Below are 16,706 nucleotides of genomic sequence, written 5' to 3' on the forward strand. Positions count from 1 at the left end.
CTGGGCTCTAAATTTTTCGAGGTGGTAAGTGTAAAACATAAAGAACGTCGGCGTGCTAATGTTTATTTTTAATGCGAAGAAAAAGGAACCAAAGGCCACAAGCCCGCAATTATTGTTCCTTCCAAGAGAAACACAAAATACAAGAGAGAGCCAAATTCAAGATCCGATAATTTCGAGATGCCTGGACACATTGCTTTTGAAAGACTGGAGATCATAGGAAGCAGGAAACACAGACAGAGGGAGACAGTTCCAGAGTTGACCTGTTGCATAAATGAAGGACTGGGAGTAACGGTTAATTCTAGCATTAGAGAGTTGGACAGAAAAGGGATGAGAGTTTGCTGCTAAACGGTGCTACGCGCCTGTCGTAGAGGTGGAGGAATACATGCAGACAGTTCAGAAGAGCAGTGAACATTGAAGTAGCGACAGAAAAGAGATTAAGATGCAACAGTGCGACAAAGAGACAGAGGTTGAAGGGAGTCAGTAAGAGGAGGAGAGTTAATGAGACGAAAAGCCTTTGACTCCACTCTATCGAGAAGAGCTGTATGTGGAGAGCCTCCCCACACATGAGAGTTGTACTCCACACAGGTGAGGATAAAACCCCTGTATAGAGTCAACAATTGTGCTGGGGTAAAGAAGGAACGGAGTCGGCTTAGCACACCTAATCTCTTGGAAGCAGATTTTACAAGAGATGTAACTTGATCTCTCCAAGATAAGTCCCGAGTAAATGAAACCCCAAGCATGTTCAAGGATGATGCAGGATTAAGCTGAATATTATCAAACATTAGTGGGTATACCTGTGGAAGATTTTGTCGGGTTAATAGATGTAAAAACTGAGTCTTTGATGCATTATAAACAACCAGATTATTTTTACCCCAGTCAAAGATACAAGCAAAGTCAGACATTAGGAGTGCCATAGCCTCATCCCTTGTTTGTTGAAGTAACTGCAGAGATGGACGTTGCGGGAACCGAATGGAAAGATGAAGGGTGGAGTCATCAACGTATGAGTGGATAGGATTAGATGTACAGCTTAAAGGGTCATTGATGAAAAAAAGGAAGAGAGTTGGTGATAGGACAGAGCCCTGAGGAACACCACTATTGATAGATCTAGGAGAAGAACGATGGCCGTCTACAACAGCAGCTATAGAACGACCAGAAAGGAAGCTAGAGATGAAGGCACAGATAGAAGGATAGAAACCGTAAGAGGGCAGTTTAGAAAATAAAGATTTATGCCAGACTCGATCGACAGCCTTTGAGATGTCACGTGCAATGGCAAAGCTTTCGCCAAAGTCCCGAAAGGAGAATGACCAGGAGTCTGAAAGGTAGGTGAGAAGATCGTCAGTGGAGCGTCCCTGACGGAACCCATACTGACGATCAGAAAGAAGGTTGTGATAGGAAAGATGCTTTAAAATTTTTCTATTAAGAATTGATTCGAAAACTTTTGAGATACAGGATGTTAAAGCAATTGGACGATAGTTAGAGGTTGGGAATGGTCACACTTCTTTGGGACTGGCTGAATGAGAGCAAACTTCCAACAAGAAGGAAAGGTACAAGTTGATAGACAAAGGCGAAAGAGTTTGCCTAGGCAGGGTGTAAGCACAGAAGCACAGTTCTTGAGAACAACAGGAGGAACTCCGTCAGGCCCATATGCCTTGTTAGTATTGCGGCCTGTGATGGCAGAAAATACATCAGCTGAAGAATTTTTAATGTCAGCCATGAGGAAGTCAGAGGGGGTAAGTGATGGAGGAACAGCACCGGAATCGTCTAAGGTAGAACTGGAGGAGAAAGTCTGAGCGAGGAGATCTGCTTTATCAGTAGAAGAAATAGATATACAGCCATCAGAGTAGAAATGGGGAGGGAAGGATGATGAGGTAAAGTTGTTAGAAAGATTTTTGGCAAGGTGCCAGAATGAGCGGGAAGAATTCGAGTTGGAGAGTTGAGAGCATTTAATACGGATGAAATTATTTTTAGCAGAGTGAAGAACAGACTTAGGATGATTCCGGGCAGAAACGTATAAAAGATGTGATTCAGGGGTGGGTTGGATCTGGTACCTTTTATAGGCCCTCTCCTTGTTGCGGACAGCATTAGAACAAGCGTGATTAAACCAAGGCTTTCGTGCATTAGTCAAAGGATATGAGAATGGAATGTATGCTTCCATGCCCGAGAGAATAGCCTCCGTTATGCGCAATGCACACTCAGATGGCTCCCGGCCATGGATGCAATAATCATTCCAGGGAAAATCAAAGAAGTACTGCCTGAGGGCCTCCCAATCCGCATCTCCAAAGTGCCACAGACGACGTTTCTTTGGAGGGTCCACAGGCCGTACCGGAGCGATAGGACAGGTTAAGGTGATAAGGTTGGTAGTCACGTTCCTTAGTTTAGGTCCAAAATAAACTGGCTGCGTACAGAAATACATTGTAGGTGGAAAACAACTGAACGAGGTGAAAAATGAAGTGGAAAAGAAAGAAATCTGTTTAAGGGAAGATCGAGTGAGTACCTGAAAGAGTGTAGTGAAAGACTGAGTGAGAGAATGTGGTGTTAGGAATTAAGCCGCTGGTTGATTACTGTCAGGTGAGAGAGAGAAAGAATAAGTAAAGGGTGATATGAAGTATGAGGGTAAAAGAATGAGTAAGGGGAGTGAGAAGAAAATATTAAAAAGTGGGAAGAAAATGACGATGGACAATAAGAAAGTGAATGAGAAGAGCAATGCGAAAATAATAGACGAGTGAAAAAGAGAGAGAGAGAGAGAGAGAGAGAGAGAGAGAGAGAGAGAGAGAGAGAGAGAGAGAGAGAGAGAGAGAGAGAGAGAGAGAGAGAGAGAGAGAGAGAGAGAGAGAGAGAGAGAGAAGGAAATAAGTGAGAAAAGTGACAAGAAAATAAGTGGAAAAAAAGTGAACAAGAAAATTAAGGACAAAATGTGTGAGAAATAATGAGAGACATAAAGCAAGAGAAGGAAAAGGGACATAGGGTACTGGGATGAGTCAATAATGGAACGTATCTTAGTGAGAGAGGAACATGAGGGAGAGTGAATGAGGTAACTGGATGAAGCTGACAGGTGAGTGCATGCGAAGAAAGGAATGATCAACCTAATGTTAAAACGAAGTATCCAAAGACGTAGACACGCTCCTAATTTATGAAGGTCAAATTTAAACCGATCGGGAGAGGAATTATTGTACATGGCGCGTTTAGTATTGGGAAAGAAACATCAAGTATTTTATTAGTTTCCAAAATGTGACAAAATGAATGGCAAAAATTGGGGGCTTGTTCACATCTTTGAGCCCTTAGTTTTAATAATGCAGTCTTGAGTAACAAATTTAAATTGACTTGGCGACACATGGAGGAATGGTGAGGTGAGTGATTGAAGAATGTGCGAAGCAGAGGAGGACATGGAAACTGTAATAGGCTCAGAAAAAAGATGAATGACTGGGTAAAGTGAGTGAGTGAGTAAAGCATAAGGAAAACGGTGTACAGATAACTAGCTACTTGCAAGAGAGAAAGAGGATGATACAGACTGTTAGATAAGTTCGTGTGAAGAGAAGTAAATGACTTGTGATTTTGTAATGAATTAGGAGATGGAAGGAACACTGAAGAAAAAGGAAAGAAGAGGACTAAGATTTATGCCTATGCACTGCGTGTTGACTCGCGACCCTTTTGCTCATTACAAGAGATTGTTTAGCTAACCGAGAGAAGTTATAATCAAAGGCCACAAAGTTTTCTTGATAATATTTGGAATGCTCGGAATTTCTTCATCTGAACAAAGGAGCCTGGATTTAATGAGTAAAACAGCCAAATAACCAAACGCGTCAGTGGCAGCGAAATGGATTCATCATCATCATCTTCAATCATTACATCATCCTGACCTCTTTTCCCACGTTAGGATGGGGTAAGCCAGGGCTCAGAGAGTCAGAAAAAATTGGACAGAATAAGAAACTAACCAAATCCTGTCCAACTTAAGGGTCACGCTCCTATTCACTCACCATTCAAGCCCCCTGGAATTCTGATTCCACCTCACAGGCATAAATATCCACTGTTAAACACCTATCTGCTAGAGTTACAGCCTTTGTTTTATTATTGCTGTTTTCTGACGATTTTATTTACAACAAGGGATATGCTCAGTCCAGTGACATCACTTTCACTTCATTTTAACTACCTTAGAGCGTTTTTATTCAGTGTAGGAGAGACTTTTCGAACAGGAGTTGTTTGATATACTGTAGCTTTTATTAACACATTCACAACTAGAGGTTCTTCCTGACTGAAATAAAATAGTTTGGTGGTAGCTTGAGTATAATGAATAATACTTCACCGTGGTGATGAGGTTAATTCCTTCACACATGCATCCTTACTAACCTGACTGCCTGGTGGTACTGAACCGTGAGTAAAGTGAAAAGTACATCAACAAGCTTATGTAAGTACTGACGGGTGAGAAGCAGAGGACGACGTGTAGGTTCTGCCTGGTGCGGGAAAGGAAGAAGTCCATCACGTTCTCTGGGGTGGGTGGGCGGCGCGGATTCTCTCTCTTCATCACCGGGATCAGCTCACTCACGATCTCACTCTGCTCGTCGCGGTTGAACAAATTGCTCACCATCCCTGTCGAGTCCAAGTCTGTTAGGGAGTGCTGGATCTCTTCTCAGTCTAGTGTTAATACGGCTAATCTAAAATTATATATTATTTACAGTAAGTAATAATCAATACAGCTAAGATGCATACATTTTGGCGCTTTCCTTGCAAGTCACAATAGATATAAAATCAGATATAGTTTTCAGTCATATCAAACCCCCCAAAAATTCATAATGTAACTTATATGACATTACTAGCATGTTTACAGTGATTCCGTTAAGACCACTGGCTACTTGGACAAGACAATAGATAAGCATAAGTTATAAGAACAGAACTAAATAGTATAAAAGAATCCTGACAAAAATAAACGATCTTAAACAAATAAATATAAGCTAATTTCAAGGTTGTATCTCCTGCTGGAAGAGCTATAGGAAATCTGTGGGAAGATGAAGCCCCTTCTCCTGTATAACAACGAGGTGGATGCCTGTGATGATGAGGTGGATATCAGATGCTTCTAAGGTGTAGATCCTGGATGACGTGGTGGATATCCGTTGTAACGAAGTGGACGTGTAATGACAAATGGTAAGTTTTTGATTGGCAGGCAGCATCTGGGCGGGCGTGAGGTGACCCGATGAGGAGGTGATGAAAGGTGAGCCAACTAGAGGGTGGGTGAAAGAAAGCTCAGTTAGGGAATGGGTATGTGGCCCAGTGAGAGGGTGAGCACAAGGTGGTCCAGTAAGAGGGGACATAGACGGTGCTAGAAGGAGTTTGGAGTATGGCGATCCAATGTGGAAAGTGTTGTAGGTGGCAACATGATCAGGCGGCCCAATGAGGATGAGAAAGTGGAAAAGAGATAACCTAAAGGAAAATGTGCAAATGATGGTACTTGAGGTGGTTCCAAAAAGCGAAGATGTGTTATCATGACTGCCCTGTGTAAATATATTGGTATTGTATGACTAATGGAGACTGGTTTGTTGAGTACGTTTTTGGTGTCATAATGAGCGTAAAGCAGAGCGACTGACAACTCATCATGAACGAGGCAAGGGCTCATTTTGCTTTCTTTCAGTTATCTCCAGCTTAAGTGATTTAACTTTATTTACATCCATTCTAGTCTTTATACATGAGAATCTTCTGTGTGGTAATGCATACTTGTCATTTATGAAAAAGAATACACAGAAAAGCAAACAGCAACAGTGTTTGGACTTCGTTTGAGTTTTACATGACCTGCGCCACGAGATACCAGATACATAAATACTGGTATAATTACCTTGTTATTTTTCCTTTTGTCTGTTTTATTTTTCTTCTGTCATGAAAAACACCTTCTCTGTGGTCTTACCATTCAGCTTACAATACCAATGCTTACTTGGTGTACTGCCAGGCCCACCGAGAGGGGGGGGGGGTCAGTCGGTGCATTGCCCCGGGGCCCATGGGATCTTGGGGGGGCCCTTGAGTATGTTGGAAAAAAAAAAAATCAAAACCTCTATTGTGTACAGTTTTTCAATAATAGGGACGAATTTGGTCAAAAGCCGGATTTGACAGGTAGACTGACTATAGACTCTACCTACGTCCTAAGGGAGATAGGATCGCAGTTACAAAGGCTGTATATAGGCCTGTAGCTCTTCGTGTCCATGAACGTCAAGTGAATGTTTTGGGTACGCCATTTTCGTGTTTTTACAGTCTACTTTTCATTATTTTTATGCATTACCGGTATGATTGTAGCCTGTAGGGTTGTATGGATCTTATGCAGACAGCCATTGTTTACATTTTGAAAATGAGGCTAAGACCACGTGCATCTTCTGTGGGTCATGCTATTAGTAAACAAACTGGGTTTTCTCAGAAGACAATGGTTGTTTTAGTTTTGAACACAAATGTCCAAATTTTTAAGTGTTATCTTCCTGTAATATTATTTTCTCAAATTGTGACTTACACAAATACATTTTTTTATATTTTAAGTGATTTCTTGAGGTACTTTTTGTTATGAAAATAATCAAACGCACACACAGGCTATAAATGGGTCACAAAATTTTCAGACTGACTGACGTCATTTTAGAAAGATCAAAGAACGTGGTCTGATCGTGTTGAAAGTGTGAAGCCTTTTGCAGCCCACCTGCCTGGCATCTAATTAGCACTGGAAGACCTCTTGGAGCTGAACCTAACTGCCAAAACAAGAACAGAAATAAGCGGAGTTTTGTCTAATGTGACATCCTTCATTTGTGTGATAATGTCTGTTGTATGGTACAAAGTCCTAATTCCAACTGACTTTTGTAAAATAGTTATTAAAGCTAGAGATGCGACACTGGATGTTGAAGGGTCAAACATAGAGGGCTTGCTTGTAGAACTGACAGGTCTTCGAAATAACTGGAAAGCTATAATGAATGAAGCAAAGCTAGTTGCTTCAAACCTGGACATCGAGGTGAATCTGTATCATGGACGTGGTAAAGCAGCTGGAGCTAAACGCAAAAGAAGATTTCATGATGATGGTGATGCCACAGCAGATACAAATTTATCAGAACAAAATGAAGCGGATGAGTCACCTGAAGAAGCATATTTCAGAAAGTCTGTGTTTTATGTATTATTTGATAATGTAATTGGTGGACTGACTGTTAGATTCAAAGCTGCCAAGAGTATTTCTGAAAACTTTAGTTTCCTCTAGAAGTACCTAACAGTATCAGCAGAGGAGCTGGAACTGAAATGAAACTCACTGGCAGATAAGTATCCTGCCGATATCAGTCATGATATCGTGATGGAAATGAGGCACTTACCAACAGTTCATCGCTCAAATTTTGGGCAGAACCAACTAAGCCCATTGCAGCTTTTGAACTGCTTGACGGAGTACAGACTAGAAGGGCTCTTCCCAAATGTATCTGTCAGCCTGCGCATTCTGCTAACAATCCCTGCCACTGTAGCCTCTGCAGAGCTCTCATTCAGCAAACTCAAGCTGATAAAAAAATTTCTACGAACATCAGTGACCCAAACACGACTTGTGGACTTGGCTAGACTCAGTATTGAGTCTCAACTTGCAGGATCTCTTGATCTTGATATTGTGCTTCATAATTTTAACAAGAGGAAAGCAATGAATGCACCGTTGTTTGTAAAATGGATGAGCCATATATGTATTCTGTAAGTTTTTTTTTTTTTTTTTATGCGAGGAAGAAGGAATCAAAGGCTTGGAGCCCGCAAAACAGTTCCTTCCAAGAAAAAACAAAAACACAATACAAAAGAGAGCCAAATTCAAGATTCGTTCATTTCGAGATACCTGGACACACTGCGTTTGAAAGACTGGAGATCATAGAAAGTAGGAAATACAGACAGAGGGAGAGAGCTCTTTATGTATTGTATTATCATTTTACGTACATTATTATCAGTTTAGTGCTTGGTTATTGCTTTTCTTGTATTTTTTGTAATAATTACACATATGTGTATCATGTGTATGTCTTCTCACTCTAGTGGATCAAACTATTTCGGGTCAACAGTTCATCTGAATCTATTTCTAAGTTGTTGAAGCAATAAAAAAAAGTTATGTTACATATACATATAGCGTACGTCCCCCACCTCTACCTTTACCTACTGCAGGGGTGGGGACCCCAAACTAGTCCTGCCCCGGCACATTTCAATTCTCTCGGTCCCTGCACACTGCCCCCTCTCTGCCTCATCACCATCCCGGCCTGTCCCATCCACTGGTGCCCATCCATCCAAACTTCTCTCCACCCACCCATCCCTTTCTCCATCCACCCAACTTCCTCTCCACCCACTCATTCCCCTCCCTGCTTCACCACCATCAACGACAAATGTCCTTAACATTGCCAGAACCGTACCTTATTACGACTTCCATATTCACAGGGCGCATCAATCCCGCCTACTTTAACATGCACTGCCATCTCAAAAACTAAGTAATGCAACACTTTCCATTCACCCCACCCACATTTTACTTCCTCATTGCATGTAATTTCTCAGTAACCAAAGAACTAGTCCAGTTGCATTTTGCGCAGGCTAACAATACGTGAAGCTTAGCTCATTTACAGTGTACCAGTTAATTAATATGGTGTCCACGCTAAATTTCCTGCCATAACGAGGCTAAATTTTTACATGGAGCAAAAAGGAAAGAAAAGTGCAATATTCAGTATGACCACGATGCTCGAAAAAAAAAAAAAAAATAAAGTTATCGCATTTTTTTTTTCAGCCTTAACGTTTTAGGACACTTTCTTTTCACACTCGTATATTTCGGTGCTTTGTGGTACAGTGATTACAACACTCCAGTAGGATGAACAGGCCTGTCAATTGAATTTCCTTTTCCTTTTTCATTACGTATTGGCAGGAAGGGGTATAGGCTGGCCCTCTGACAAAGATCTCAACGACGGTATCCTAACCTTGGGCTCTACTTAAGTGTCTAGTCCTGCCTGCCCAACCTCATTTACTAACCCTCTTTCCACCTCATTTACAGTATTACTCCTTCCCACCTCATAAGTTACTGTTCCTTCTCTAACCACCTCGTAAATTAGTATTCCCTTCCCACCTTATCCATTAGCTCTTCCCACCTCGCAGTCTCACTTCCGACTTCATATGTTATGTCCCTTCCCTTCCCACCTCATATGCTAACCCTTACCCACCTCATGTGTCTTGCGTAATTGGCAAGGAAAGCCCTGTATTCTGCACAGCTTGCCATTAAATAGAGAGGAAGGAGGGGTGCAGGGGAAGGATTTGATGATGAAGTGAATTTCAGGACAAGCAAGAAGTGTCGGGGCTGAACGAACATGCTTCGACAACTATTTGCGTGTGAGGGACAATCGCAAACTTATATAGGTGTAACTTACAAGGAAAGTACTTAGGCATATCTCTAGACTCTGACATACAACATCCAATTTACAGTCCAGGTCCCTATTGTCAATTATAGTTTACGAAGAAACTGGGGAAAATAAGACCCTGTCCAAAAGTTTCATGGTCGGCTAAGAATCGGACTAAGGACCTTTGGGCTGCAGGCCTTCTGCTTCCGACAGTACCTCAGCAACCGCCCTCTCATTCTTCCACCCCAGATATCTAGTTCCACCTTTCCCACATCATCTCATATATTACACACCATTTGCGAGGATTTTCGTAATTTTGCAGCTTATTGTCTTTTATTCGGTGGCAGGATAAGACAGTTTTATGGTTCTACAACCTTTCCATAGCACTTTCGTGACCAGTATGATACATGAGGGATATTATTTTGTAATAGCTTAGCACTCAAGAAGGATAGATGGCAATTTTAGGCCAAGTTAAAACGTACAGAGTATTATCCCTCTATCCTCCACTGACCTGATGAGAGTACGTTGTTGAGGTACTCCAGAAATGCCTCCTCCTTCACCTCCTGGTCTGTGAAGATGAAGGTGGTGCCCTTACCCTGGATGCCGCAGGTCCGATACAGCACCTTCAGGTCCTCCAGCAGGTTGGCTGTGTTGTACGACCTGCAGTGGTTATTGTTAAGCATTTGGCTGCGATGTGAGAACAGACTTTATTATTTCAATCCAGGTAACTGCATATGCTTTTATTTATCTCGAGGTAAAATCTCCTTAAACTAACCTCCTAGGTCACTTTTAAATTAGTGTTGGTGGTCAGTGATCACAAGGTTATGGTGTAGTTTCTGTGTGTATGCATTTGTAAATTAGTATCATTTACATCATTTGGCACCAGGCTATGAGAGACTTCCAGAGCTGCCTGTCATGCAGCTGAAGGGGGAATTACAACAGAGTGAAAATGGTAACACGCATCATCTCTGACCTGGTGAGAGCAATTTGGAATGTTTTGTAGCCGGCAATGAAGGAGGCCAGCTTGGTAAGCGACTGCTTCCCGGAGCCGCCCACACCCACCAACAGTGCGTTGCCGCCGGGGTTGCGGATGATACGAGAGATCTGACGGGGCGGGACACAGACATAAAGAAAACAAGACTTATTATCCAGAGTGTGCAACGCCTGCGTCCTTGCGGCAGAATATTTACCTTTGTCATATGCCTTCGATTTCTGACCGATTACCCTCATAATCGAACTATTTCATTCTTGCTTGGCCCTCCATCATTTCACTTACTTTGTTCCAAAGCCAGTCAGACCTGAGTAAGTTGACACTGTCCTGTGACCATGACCCTCGATTTGTTGTTCTAAAAGCCATATCACTTCATCTTTGCCTGATCCTCAGTCTTATAACAATGTTGATCAAAATGAAAATAAAATGCTTTGAGTTTTAGAGCCGAACATTTGACCTTGCCTTGCCACCTTGACCTTTCATTGACTGTTCGCAAAATCGGATCCACTCGCTCTTGCTTTATCATAAACACATCCTCCAAGTTTGTTCTCAGTCAGATCAAAACTGTTTAAGGTGACTTTGCCATGTAATCTTCATCTTTGCCTTACTGTTTTAAAGAAAATTGGCTGACCTTCAACTCTTTCACCAAATTTGGCTAAAATCGGATCAAAACTGTTTGGGACATGTGCGACACTACAACTAGCTTTCTTACTTCAGTCAGACAACTCGGTCTGTCTACAAAGTCAGTGAAAGAATAAGATGTTCAGATCCTTCTCCACCTCTAAAATCCGTTGAAATAGATGGGAAGAACGTGGTGTGGCACTAGAATGTTACAGCAGGGAAATAAGTAGCCTCGCAGTGTGGTAGGTACTAGTTCACTTGATAGTTTTAGTGGGTAAGAGCTAGTTTTCTGTTGTTACATCTGCCCTTGCATACCGAGAACAGGTGTTATTTTGACTGATATGCGTGCGCGCGTTAACAAAATATCTCAAATGGTTTTTACCTAATCTTAACCATTTTTGGTGGTAGAGTGTACGCCCAGCTCTTTAGTAAACGTATAGTGTTTTCAGAATAGCATTTAAAGTCATGATCACAGTGCTAGGTCAACCAATAACCTAGCAAATCAACCTACACAATTTTTATTAAGTTTACACCAAATTTGGGGAAATAGCTGTGAGTAATGTAAGAATGAAGTGAATCGGTTTTGAGAACAATTAGTCAAAGATCAAGGTTACATGGCACAGTCAAAGTTCGACTAGTGTTTGTGTGTGTGTGGGGGGGGGAGGGGTCTTCTATCCTGGCGATGCAAACCACCGCCTGCGCCAAATTACGTTATGTGCCGGATATCACTAATGTGACCCTTCCCCCAACGGTTGGCAGAGGAGATCAAACTGACACTGCAATTCTCACAGAAAAAAAAGTTATTGACACCCGACCATCGAGGAGCCGTGCAGGTTAAGTCCAGGTTTTAGTTACCCACATATGCTAACTCCACTCTCATGGAACACAGGAGAGCTCACGCGTACCATGGAGGCAGCCAAGGAAAACAAGATTGAGAGACATACTTGAATGAAACTAAGGCAGCGTACCGCTCTACAACTGGTTGCCTCGCTAGTGCGACCGCCAGAACGTAAACACTTCCACAATGCTGCCTCCATACACAACGTGGCTTACTTCCCATCGCGTCCCTGCATTCAGCATCTGTTTATTATTCTGTCTTCTTCACCATCTGGATTACTTTCGTTCTATGGAAATACAATGTGTCAAAAAATGAAAATAATTATAAGGAAATTGAACCATGTAATTATATTGTGATTTCAAGCCGCGGTGGCTGAGTGGTCAGCGTCGCTGACTGCAAAGCTGCCGGCTTATTGCCAGGGTTTCAATCCTGGTCCAGGCAGCTGGTGTCACTCGACTCAGATGTCCATCCATCGATTGTGAGTTTATAGATAAAATGAGTACCTAGATTAACACCCAGTAGAGGTAACTGCGATAACCTGGACGGTACAGTGACCTTGTAACCCAGGATGTTTGGCTAGAAAACTCGCCAAAGGTTCAAATGCCAAAGTTACGGAGATTAGTACTCCTGCTAAGAGCCTTTGTGAGTCTGTCCCAACCTTTACTTTTATCAGGCCCCAGATCGCTCCCAAAGTTTGGCATTTGAATTTTGAAAACTACTTATTACTCGAAATCAAGTCCAATAATATAACATTCTAACCACGTATTTAAATGCATTTAACATTAGGGCCTTGTAGTACACACACATTTAGATCTTCCTTGTGACCAGAAATGATCGCACTGTCATTATTACCCCTTGCTGAGCTGCAGAGCTCATATGAGGCAAAATTAAGGTCTGCACGTGTCAATCTGCAATTTACTGGTTATAAATCAATGACCTTAAACAGAATTCCCCCGGCAAGGGTTAGTATGATAGTTGTACAACTATCAGATAGTCACCAGACTCTGAGTGAGATTTGCGGCAGCCATCTCCATAAATCAAGATCTATCTACAATTAGTGAATGGGGACAAAACAACCTTGTCTCTTTTAATGCTAGTAAAACTAAATATATACAGTTTACTAATAGACAGATATTGCCTGATTCGTACATTACCTTCAGTACTACTAATATTCCCATCTCCAAAAGTATTGAAATTCTTGGTGTCTCACTTAACAGTGCCCTCAGCTGGACCTCTCATGTCAGATCACTTGCTAAAACCGCCTCAAAGAAACTTGGATTATTGTACAGAGTCCGTAACTTCTTCGCCGATGAGCAGTTAACTATAATTTATAAGAGTCATGTGCGCTCTCAGCTTGAATATTGCTCTCCTTTGTGGAATGGTTGTGGAGAGGTTGCATTAAGACAACTAGACAAAACTCAGAATAAAGCTGTTAGAATCATTAACAACCCTGCCATTGCATATCAACTACCTCCCCTACAAGTAAGAAGGAATGTTGCCTCCCTTGCATTATTTTACAGATATTTTTTTTTGGCAAATGCTCAGACGAAGTTGCGTCCATGGTGCCACCTCTCCATGCCTTCCCTCGTGCTACACGGGCATCTGGTAGCGCTCATGACTGGAATGTCAGTCAGCCATATTGCAGAACTTCTGCCTATCAGAATACTTTCATTCCCCGAACTGCATCACTCTGGAACTCGTTTCCCCAGAGTTGTTTCCCTCCAAATTTCAACCCACAGCTGTTCCAGTCTAACTGTTACAGATATTTTATGAACAGAGGACATCAGTAATCTGGTGTATGGATTTTTTTTTTTTACTCATTTGTTTTTCCTTCCTCCGTTCTGTTATTTATAAAAAAAAATAAAATTGGTGGTTTGCATCATTAGGATATGACACCCCATGATACACTTATATATATAGTATAAATATCTATCATCTATCTATCTATCTATCTATATATCAAGAGAGAGAGAGAGAGAGAGAGAGAGAGAGAGAGAGAGAGAGAGAAACGTACCCTGGTGAGGTGAATCATGGCATCATTGAAGAATACAAGGTCCATGCCTGCCCCGCGCACCATGTCATTGTACTGCGAGAGGAACATCTGTAGGCGCTCCTCCAGTGTGTTGAAGGAAGAGATGGCCTCGTATACCTTGGGCATCTCCATGTCCAGATCCTCAGACTCGTCACCAGTAGGCTCAGGAGCGTCCCTGTCAAGAGGCGGAATCATTGCTCAGCTGAAATAAGTCTTGGTTATATTGGCAAAGTACCGTACCTGGGAATACAGAGCCCAGGCGACGGTGTAATATGTCAGGGAAGGAACGGAAGCAGTCGAGAGAGGAAAAAGGTGTGTGTGTGTGTGTGTGTGTGTGTATGTATGTGTGTGTGTGTGTGTGTGTGTGTGTGTGTGTGTGTGTGTGTGTGTGTGTGTGTGTGTGTGTGTGTGTGTGTGTGTGTGTGTGTGTGTGTGTGTGTGTGTGTGTGTGTGTGTGCATTGGTGCCTTGGAAATTTCGGTGTCAAGCATTTCACTTCTCTCTGCCCTGTTGTAGTCATTTATTTCCCTCCATACCTTCATTATGTGCACTGAATACTTCATAATACGACATCACTGACAGCTTTCAAATGTCAGCAGTGAGGGAATACTCTGATCATAGGAAACGATGAAATGGGTTTAGTCGACTCGTTATGGTTGCAGTCTACCTGTATACCTCATCAGCCCGCCACCGCTTATCATCCAGGGAACCGCATCGGACTGATGGTGTTCATATCGCCTGTACACATCGTTCTGCATGCTTTAGGGAAACCTTGAGGTGCCTTTGTAATCACTTTTTATTCTGGCAAACTTTATCACTGTTTCAGCAGGCCCAAGTTAGAACCCCAAAATAATATAATTCATAACTGAGGCTACTGATGGATCAAATAATGTGACAATACGTACTGTTTAGCAATAATGGTCCCATTCAAGAACAATGTACAGGGTTTCTGTCCATATTATCTTCACACTCAGCAAGTACCGTAGAAATTTCTCTCTTTAAGCTCATCATACCACAAATCCTGATGATGGAACCATGGAGTCCCCTCCCACCATGACGATAAAATTGTCATCTGGTAAGGTGACATTCCCCAAGACAAGTAATCACTTAGAATGAGCTGGCACACCAAGTGCCTTACCTAATTATCCCTTTCCTGGCAAACACATCTAAATATAACACATTAATCTGCGTAACAAGACAATAACAATTAATCTCCGCTAGGAACCGTGTAGTTTGATAGTGCACCATTATCTTTCATTTTTAGTAATACGCATCAATACTAGATGCAACTTTACGTGAGGAACTTCAGGTGGATTCACTACAGATTCCTGGCGAATCATTCATGGACTGTACTTTGTGATTAAGTATCATTCCAGTCAAATTTACCTCTCCAAACAACCTAACCTTAAGCAGATATCAGTAAATCTTCGAATTCGTTCCGTCTTAATTAACACATGCTCCAGCATGCACCAGTAATGCATATTCCCTTGCTCACCAAATCCGTATTCCTGCCTAGCGTCACTGCTGGTATGTCGTGGAGGAGAGGAAAGATTAGTTACAATAAATTTATGTCTGTCACTGCACAAGGATCATTGAAGTATATAAACATTATGGGTCTAAGATTTTAGGGGAGGGAGGCAGATTCTACAAACTTCACTTCTCTTCCAGTCTCCGGACCAGAGGGAGGAATGGGGCATGTTTTGGCAGTTAAAAACCAGCCATGTGAAGCCTTATCCCGCGTCTAGTAATTCTTCATGATAATTATACTTACGATATGTTTGTTAACCAACAGGAGTGAAATACCGTCTCACAATCCACTCCCTCCGACAAAGTTTTATACGCATGCATTTGGTATGGATATCTGATCAACAATTCCATTGCTATGTTTCTATCCCTCGGTATCTTTGCAATAACTCTGATATTATAAGGACTCATCCCGAGAATCATAAACATGATCTAATTTCGTCCGTCCGATACATTCTTAAAAGCATGGAAGCATTAATTGAATCAGCCTGTATAAATGACTAATGTTCATACTGAGAAGGGTTGTACGACAGTCGTGCCACGACACACCAACTTACTGAAACTTGATATAATTTTTTATTTATCTGTATCCTCTGCCGTCAGAACTTTGTCTTCATGTTGATTAATAATAATAATAAAAAAATGTAACTTCTCCCAGGGGAACTATCAACCCTCTCATGATCAGGATAACTCTAGTATTTATTGCAGCTGGCACAGACACTTGTATCCATCCTGCAGTGAGTCATGGAGATCTTTTTTATGAAAAAAAAAGAAAGAAAGAAAAAGAAATTAAAGAAAACCCAAAAGCTGGAAGCCTGCAAAATTTGCCCTTCCCAGAAAAATACAAAAGAGCCAAACAAGTGGTACCAGGCACAACAAACCTCGCCTGACAGCAGCTATTTTACTGCTGTTAAATAGTTAATCGTTACTGCCATTTACTACCAGTACAAAATTAAGTCTAAGGTAATGGCGCAAATATTTTCAAGTTATGACCTCTGAAAATCCGTGATCTTGCTTTTGACCATTTAAGCTCACTCAGGATCAAAGGTTATGGTGCCAAATGAAAGCCCATATGGAACTTTCTTCATATTGATAATAGTAAATATATCTATTTTCAAAGAGTTTCGAGTTATAGACCCCCGAATATCCGTGATCTTGAGTTTGACCTTTCAAGGTCACTTACAGTCAAAGGTCATGGTACCAATTAAAAACTCATATGGGACTTCCTGTATGCTAATATTAGTAAATATCTATCTTCAACGAGTTTCGAGTTATGGCCCCCTGAATATCCGTGACCTTGAGTTTGATCTTTCAGGGTCACTCAAGGTCAAAGGTCTTAGTGCCAAATGAAAGCCCGTATTATGAG

At 41.7% G+C, this 16,706-nt stretch overlaps 1 protein-coding gene across 1 annotated transcript in view; it reads right to left on the bottom strand.

Annotated features, from left to right (window-relative positions):
* The window catches only part of LOC145392093 (dynein axonemal heavy chain 5-like), a 266,709-nt gene that overhangs the window by 73,346 nt on the left and 176,657 nt on the right, over nucleotides 1–16,706 (bottom strand). The window contains exons 61-64 of the mRNA XM_080266547.1: nucleotides 13,800–13,992; nucleotides 10,309–10,439; nucleotides 9,847–9,995; nucleotides 4,415–4,584 (exon numbers count right to left, since the gene is read on the bottom strand). Of these exons, the coding sequence (XP_080122673.1) occupies nucleotides 4,415–4,584; nucleotides 9,847–9,995; nucleotides 10,309–10,439; nucleotides 13,800–13,992 (643 nt within the window). The remainder of the gene's footprint in view (nucleotides 1–4,414; nucleotides 4,585–9,846; nucleotides 9,996–10,308; nucleotides 10,440–13,799; nucleotides 13,993–16,706) is intronic.

Source organism: Coenobita brevimanus, chromosome 21, assembly GCF_032717465.1.
Source record: "Coenobita brevimanus isolate Jiangsu-jjx chromosome 21, ASM3271746v2, whole genome shotgun sequence".
Taxonomy (NCBI): Eukaryota; Metazoa; Arthropoda; class Malacostraca; order Decapoda; family Coenobitidae; genus Coenobita; species Coenobita brevimanus.